This window comes from Bubalus kerabau, chromosome 9 (genome assembly GCF_029407905.1).
Source record: "Bubalus kerabau isolate K-KA32 ecotype Philippines breed swamp buffalo chromosome 9, PCC_UOA_SB_1v2, whole genome shotgun sequence".
NCBI classification, from domain to species: domain Eukaryota; kingdom Metazoa; phylum Chordata; class Mammalia; order Artiodactyla; family Bovidae; genus Bubalus; species Bubalus kerabau.
The window spans coordinates 60,491,591-60,499,780 of record NC_073632.1 but is presented as its reverse complement, the minus strand read 5'-3'; the positions used below and the strand labels follow the sequence as shown (position 1 = coordinate 60,499,780).

The 8,190-nt window shown below is 37.5% G+C and overlaps 1 protein-coding gene across 8 annotated transcripts in view; it reads right to left on the bottom strand.

Moving 5' to 3' along the window:
- The window catches only part of MMS22L (MMS22 like, DNA repair protein), a 126,076-nt gene that overhangs the window by 31,044 nt on the left and 86,842 nt on the right, over positions 1–8,190 (bottom strand). For all 8 annotated transcript variants that reach the window (XM_055535431.1, XM_055535433.1, XM_055535432.1 and 5 more), the window contains 3 exons: positions 7,250–7,443; positions 1,875–2,025; positions 36–187 (listed from right to left, as the gene is read on the bottom strand). In XM_055535431.1, the coding sequence (XP_055391406.1) occupies positions 36–187; positions 1,875–2,025; positions 7,250–7,443 (497 nt within the window). The remainder of the gene's footprint in view (positions 1–35; positions 188–1,874; positions 2,026–7,249; positions 7,444–8,190) is intronic.

Below are 8,190 nucleotides of genomic sequence, written 5' to 3'. Positions count from 1 at the left end.
AGCAATCCAGAAAGCAAAACACTTGCAGTACTTACCAACTGCCTGTTCAGGATTTATATCAATGAATGAGTCATCTGGCACATGAAGGTTTTTTACATACATCTGCAAAATGCAACGGATCCACGATCTTACAGTTAGGGCTTGAAAAGATACACAGCCTGAATGAGAAAGTGCTTCACATAACATGCTGTAAAAATAAGTTGATGAATATTAAAAACAGAAACCAAAACAAAACCCTGACAATGTGTTCCCTGAGTACAGAGATTCCGAAATAAAACATTCTAATACTCCCCAGTTTTTGGTCTCACTTATTTTACAAACACACGAATGCAGACATGCTGTGCTGAAGATTAACACTACAGACACCACAAAATATTTTAGACAAATGTTCTTGTTTTCATTTATAATGCCCTAATTTTTAAAATTTCCTTTTTCCACTGGTGGCATACATATGACTTATGCCAAGGGAGAGACATGGTTAAAATTAGAAAAACAAGGAAGGGGTTTAAGTAGCTTTGTGTGATAATACTGAAGGAAGTGGCAAGCACAATAAAAAACAGTGGCCCTTAAGAGTAAAACAGAGAAGCGGTCATGACCATATACAGAAGAAAAAAGACAAAATACATTTCTATGAGGGTCTCCCAACCAATCCAATCCCCATCCCTTCCTTTCCTGCTCCCCCACCCACAGGAACTCCAAAATAACATCTGAATAAGAGTTTTTTAAAAATTATTTTACAAAGTCAAAGGTCTGGCTTAATCTTATTTCTAATCATTTTATAAGAGAGGATGGGGATAGTCTTAACCTAATTATAAATGTTGTATAAAGTTAAACACTTGAAAAATACATAAATCATCACTCTGAAAGTACTGTTTTGAAATACTCTGAATACACATTTTCATAAAAAAAGAGAACACAAAACAGAACTCAGATGGGTTGTTGATCACCTATACAACCTCCCAACACTACTTAACATCTTTGCATTTCACTTCAGTTGCTTCATTTCAGTTAGTCCTTCCTTGCTGCTAACATACCAATATTATTTTAAAAACAAATCCTTCAAGATAATTTCAGCACAAGTATTTAACAAATAATATAAACAAATGTTTGTTGTCATCAAAGAATTCTTAAGCTGGAAGGGATCCTAAAAGTAATCCAATTGAAGTTGAACTCCCTTACTGTGTAACTGAAAGCTAGTGAGAAAATGATTAATGACTATGCTTAATGAACTTCCTTTTAAGAAGAATACCTCTCTTCATTTTCACTGACTGGCAGCTGTGACCAGATCTACATTGGTCTCTTAGGCTTGCGTATTTATTTTATTTTCCCTTATCTTAATATTCTTATTTGAATCACCCTGATTGTTCTATACCATTTCTATTACTGACTGTATATTTTTTCTGTTGGGGTTCCTCAGCTCTCTTATGTAATGCAGACACTTAAAGACATGGAAATCAAAGTTCAAGGTGATGAAGTCTCTTGTTCGTCACTGCACAAAAGTCAGATCTTTAAAAACCTAGTGTGAAGAGGAAAGCTACCATTAAACTAAAACTGTAATAATAAAATAGTGTCTTACAGATTTAGCAATATTAATTGTAATTTCTTTCACAATGGTGAGTGTAGAAAAATCATTTCAGGATAAGTTAAGGCAGTCCTATAAAAACCATTTTGACAAAGCAGCAGCAACATTGTTTTAATAAAAGTTTCCTACTATTAATACAGTCAAAATGTGGATACACAGAAAAGCAACAAATTGTCCCAGTGAAAGTATACATAGCAAAGGTCAGTTTTTATTTTGGAAATGCTCACCTTCCTTGTGAACTAGTCTATTGTGGGTTTATATTAATGTGTATACCTGAAATAAAAACACTTACCTATTTTGTAGGAAATGACTTAAATATCTGGCTACAACTTGGGGCCAGATGATATCATCCCAACCAAAGAGTTGTATCGTTGATGTAACTGGCTGAGGCTGAAGATCTGATGGGGCTGTGCTGGGCAAATCCATCGCCAGCAAAGTAAAATCTAGATTTAGAATGAGAGAAACTTACAGTGAGAATGTAAAAAAAAAACAAAAAAAACACACCACTATCTCCCTTAAATTATGTTAATAGTGATTTTTTTAAAAATCAGCACTGAACAGTAAATGTCACATTTTAGAAATGTAGAACAGAAAGCTAAAACTGAACTAAATTCATATCATCAAAGAAATTTCTGTACTGATTATCTGCATCTCCAAGAAAGGGTCTGGAAAAATCTGTCTCAGCATCATCACAATGCATCTATTACAGAAAGGCCCTTCAAATGGTAAATTAGAAAAAAAAAAATGATTGATTGATTCACTGCAGTCACTTCTCTTGTTGTGGAGCACAGGCTCTAGGAGCACGAGCTTCAGTAGTTACAGCTCCTTGGATCTGGAGTGCACGCTCAATAGTGGTAATGCACGGGCTTAGTTGCTTCAAGGTATGTAGGATCTTTACAGATCAGGGACCAAACCCATGTTTCCTGCCTTGGCAAAGGATTCTTTATCACTGAACCACCAGGAAAGCCCTCAAATGGCAAATTCTAAACCTGATGGCTCTGCTAAAGAGCCTCTCTCACCCAAATGATCCATTACTAAAAATATTTCTAGCATCCACTCTTTTCCAATCAAGTTAATTTACTCATCACCTACCACAGACACAACTGAGCGATTTCCACTTTCACTGACCACAGATGAAGAGCTCTAACTCACCATGGACACTGGACATTTTCTTCTAGTAAACAGTGATTTCCTACAATCAATGATACTCCACTTCCCTCAGAACTCAAAAAGCCTAGGAACCAGAATGTCTTAGATCACCATGGTAAACAAACAGACTTTATTTTGTGATTTCCTGGGATTCCCCAACCTAATTTGTAGTACATCAATTTATGTGCATGTGCACTCAGTTGTGTCCAACTCTTTGCAACCCCATGGATTGTAGTCCACCATGCTCCTCTGTCCGTGGGATTCTCCAGGCAAGAATACTGGAGTGGGTTGCCATTTCCTTGTCCAACATCAATTTACGTTTGTCAATAAATTATTTATTAAGCACTGCCTCCTGTAATGCTCTCTCAAATGGTGGCTGTTTATATCTTCCCACACTCTCATACACTGGACCCACAGAGGGTGAGCAACTTCTGGTCCATGCTGCTGCTTCTAGACCATTGTCCCTTCCTCTTCTTGAAAACCTTTGGCTCTGAGTCTCAGGTCATCAAATCACACCAACGCTCTCTTCGTTGCACCTGTCTACCTGTTCCCTCCTTTGCCACCTCTCATTCCTTAAAGATTGTAGCTCACGATCATCCTTTCTAACTGCAGTCCTTTCATAGTTCTTGATGATTTTTTTTTTCTCCCAGTCTCTTGGCCTTGAACTTCTCTCCTTCAGTGAGACTACCTTCCACTACTTTAGCCACTCACTCCCATGGTGATACAGAGAACCTGACACTGCCCATAAGTACAATATCACTGAAATCCCTACTTTGAAAACCCCTCTTTCTGACACCAAATCAGCTTTCCAACTCTCCTCCTCTAGGTTCCCAACCCCTCCAGCAATCCTTTGATTCCATCAGGACCTATGATTCATTGGTCCTACAAACTTCCCTATGTTCCTCACTGACTTTGTGCCTTCCTTTCCCCTTTCAGGCAACTTGACTGAACGCTCCATCATTATACTCATTTTCATATACCATCAATTCCCTTGCCTCTTACTTGATTCACTGAACTTGCCTGGAAAAAAAAAAAAAGAAAAAAACACCATCTGTTTAATTACAATTCTTCGTCTTCTCCCCATAGGCACCTATGACTATTAAGGGGCCGGTGAACAACTGTGTGGCCTGATTGCACTTTAAATTTATGACTGCAGATGGTAAGCGGGTCCTTAGAGCTGGCCATCATTCCTACCATACTTCACTAGTCCATTTGGTCTTTCATTCTCCTAGAGCATTACTGCAGACCTTCTCTCCTCTCTCCACCATCAGTCGGCATCTCCTCCCCATCTTCATTTTCAGTTAATGACTTTTACTACTTCACGGAGAACTGAGAAGCATCAGAAGAGAACCACCACATCTACCCTGCCACCTCCAAGCGGACCCATTTACTCTGCCTTCTCTTCTGCTACCACAGGAGATCTGAGGCCGAGTCCTCAATGAGATCCCATTTCTCCTGGGCATTAAAACACAAATGACTCTCTTGCAGCATCAAGTGTTCTCTCACTCCTATACATTCCTGTCAGCATTATAAATATGCTGGAGTTTCTCCCATGTTATTAAAAAAAAATAAAAAAATAAAAGCCCTCCTTGACCCCACCTCCCTCTCCAGCTAACATCCCCATTTTTTTCTACTTCTCATAGGTGTGTGTGTGTTAGTCACTCAGTCAAGTCTGACTCTTTGTGACCCCATGAACTGTAGCCTGTCCATGGAATTCTCCAGGTAACAATACTGGAGAGGGTTGCCACTTCCTCCTCCAGGGCATCTTCTGACCCAGAGATCCAACCTGGGTCTCCTGCATCGGAGGCAGAGTCTTTACCATCTGAGCCACCAGGGAAGCCTCTTTTAGTGGTGATACTCAAAAAGATTTACTTATGTTTGCAGCCAGCGATTCCTCTTCTCGCATTTTCTCTTGGATATCTTTAATGGGCCTTGGCCTCTACCCACTACAGCAAAAACCTAGTGACCTTTGTCCTACTACATCCAGTGACCAATTCTCAGGCCTCATCCTAATTGACCCATTAAACACATTTGAAATGTTGATCACTGTTCTTTCCTTAAAATGCTCTGTAATTTGGTTTCCATGGCACTACACTTAATGGGTTTTCACATCACCTCACTGGTATTCCTTTGCAGTCTCCTTTCTTGGTTCCTTCTAATTCTATAAATCTGAACATGGGAATATCCTGGGACCTGTCTTCAAACTTCTTTTTTTTACTACTTACTCTGTTAGTAGTCTTACCCAGGTCATAGCTTTATAAGACAATTTGTATATAAATAGCTTCCATATTTAAATCTCCAGCTTAGACCTCTTCCCTGAAACTCAGGTTTATTATCCAGGGGTCTACTCAACATCCCTACTCCGATTTTAAGGGATATATATATCTGTATCTCCCATGTCAAAATCCAGGTCTTCACTCATAAAAATTTCTTCCTGCCACAATCTTTCTCATCTCAAACAAGGGTTTCTCCCTTTGTTTATTTTGCTTACCATATCAAACCCACTTAGAAAATTCTGTCAGCTCTACTTTCAAACTGGAAATCTGATCACTTCTCACCACTTCCACTGTGGCCCCAGCTGTCCATCTCTAAGCTGTTACAAGAGTTCTGTATGTGACCTCCCCACCTCTCGACAGTCTAATCTCCGTCCAGCAGCCAGAGCAATCATATCATCTCTCTGCTCAAGACTTTCTAGTCTCAGGGTAAAAGTGAACATTTTTATAACTATGTATAAGGCAGAAGAGAAAACAGTTCTACATAGACTGTGGATTGCGTCTCTGACTACTCTTTCTCCATTTCTTATGCCACAAGAGCTTTGATGGCTTCTGTGTAGTTTCTCAAACACACCAGACATGCTCTTGCCTCTGGATTTTTGCATAGCTCATAACTGCATAGCCGCATATCTCACCTTCTTCGGGTCTTTGCTCAAATGATACCTATACATGTTTTCCGGGCAATGCTTATTTAAAATTATAACTTGCCTGTGATCTTTCCTTGTGCTTAATAGCTCAGTTGTGTCCTACTCTTTGTGAACCCATGGACTGTAGCCCGCCAGGCTCCTCTGTTCATGGGGATTCTCCAGGGAAGGATACTGGAGTGGGTTGCCCATGCCCTCCTCCAGGAGATCTTCTCAACCCAAGGATTGAACCCAGGTTCCCTATCCCTATCCTTTTCTATATTTTTCTTTTTCTCCATTTATCATCATCTGATGTATTACACATTTTACTTACCTATGTTCTCTTCCTTCCATAAGAACGTGGAGCTTATGCATGAAAAAAGGAATTGTAGTTCTTTTTTTCCCATTGATAAATCCACAATGGCAAAGTATTCATTAACTATTTTTTAACGCAGGAAATTTTTGCCTCCTGTTTTTACTTCAAAACAAACCCCAAACCCATATATATTTGCTTTATATCTATATTACTATTTATTTTCAGGACCTAAGACAGTACTGACTAACGTGTATCATTTTGGTCACTAAGTGAGAGTTGGGATGATGAATGGTAGAAAGATAAGTCATATTGACTAGTAATGACTGCTTTGGTTAAACTGAAAGTCAGTATTTATTTTCACAGACATTCCAGTGGTTTGCAAAAGCACTGCCGGTCAGTTCTCCAATCTACATATCATTGTAAAGTCTTAATTATGGAAGCACTACCAGAATTCAAAATCTTTTCAAATGTATATCATGAAGTCTTTTATGTAATGCTTTTAGCTCAGTTTTCCTTATTCACACTAGGGTAAAATAAACCTTGGTTTACAGCTTAGGTTTTTAAAAGCATTTACATTTAAATACATTAAACATCTTCTTAAAAACCGCATTTAAATACATGTAGTCACCATATTGATCTCTATTCTAGTATTTCTTAACATATGTTGGATAAAATATCCCTTTGAAAAAGACAAAGACTTCTTGTGGGAAAGTGCATATGTGAATATATATATTCAAATTCTTGCCTATAATTTCATCTGATTCAGAGTCCATTAAAGTCTAAGGACATGTCTATAGGCTAATAATCAAATTAAGTAAAAATTACAACCTAAAATAGAATCTAACAGAAGTCTGAACAGTAACATTCTATGTACTCCATGTCATTCTGATCTCATCGGCTTTATGTTGAAGTGGAATTCATTCCATCTCTTTTTGCTCTTTATTCAACTTCATATTTTACTACGTATCTGCACATACAATCTGAAAATAAACGACCTGAACTAGAAGTCAAATGCTGCTTGACTTTCCCAACAACGCATGAGTAAGAAAAACTCATGTATATACAGTATTTTTAAGGTTAAAAATGATCTTTTTAGCAAATCTTCACTCAGTTTTTACTTTTACTAACAGGAAAATAATAAACAAGCCAAAGAATCCTAATTTTAAAATACATAATTCTTTTCTTCCTGGTTGTCAAAATATTTATTGCACTGTAATAAAATAAGAGTTTGCTACTAAGCAAACAGAAGAAAAAACTGACAGAGGATGCAAAATGAGAAACTAATTGGCAAGTGAAGAACGCTGACCTGCGGCTGCATCTGCGAGTTGTGAGAGAGGCACTATCTGCGACATTCTCTGACTCTTCAGAAATGAAAAGAAATGCCTCCATAGCGCACTGGCAACTGCAGCAAGGTGGCGCTCTTTAGTCGATAATGAAGACTGCACACTGAGGTCCCCATTCTCCCTTTGAAGTTCCTGACACAATTGTTGATGCAGACTCCTAAAAAAATAAATAAATAAAAATACAGCTAACACCCAACAAACAAATACAAAATTTTTCTTTAAATACATTTTGGGGTTTTAACATTTACACCATGTGAAAACTGAAGGACAGTTCTACCTAATTAAAACCTTTATGCCAAGACATTATGCATTTCTGGTTATTTGATGGATGAACGATGGCATATTAAGTACCATAATGTTAATGTTAATTACTAATGTCAAGCATTAATTATATGCTTTTTAATATGTCAGATCTAAATGAGAAACAGGCAGCTTCAAAATGAAGGTTTGCATTTTGCAACTCGCTATGACAAGTGATTTTACTTACAATCTAGACATAAAAACAAAATTTTAAGCCACTTCTCCTGCGAGCTTTAGGTTATGATGTACCAAGAGGAAAGTATTTATGGCTTGTATGTGATATTTTAAATTAAAATACTTTCCTTGTTTAGAGTAGACATAGACATTACGCTAGAATATAAAACTGTGCTAGATACAACATTATTAGTCTTTTGGTCCAAAAAGACCCATAATCATTTTCACATGGTAAAAAATAATAAAATCATTCTTCTCCATAAATCAGTAAAACATGAATTCAATACTGCCTCAAGTTTTGATTTGTCATTTACTCACTTTTCCTATGGAAAACTGAGACATCTCTAAGACCTTAACAGAAACATAACAGGGGTGAATACCAAAAGATTTTTCTAGTGATCTGGAATAGAAGACAATGCAATATGGCCAA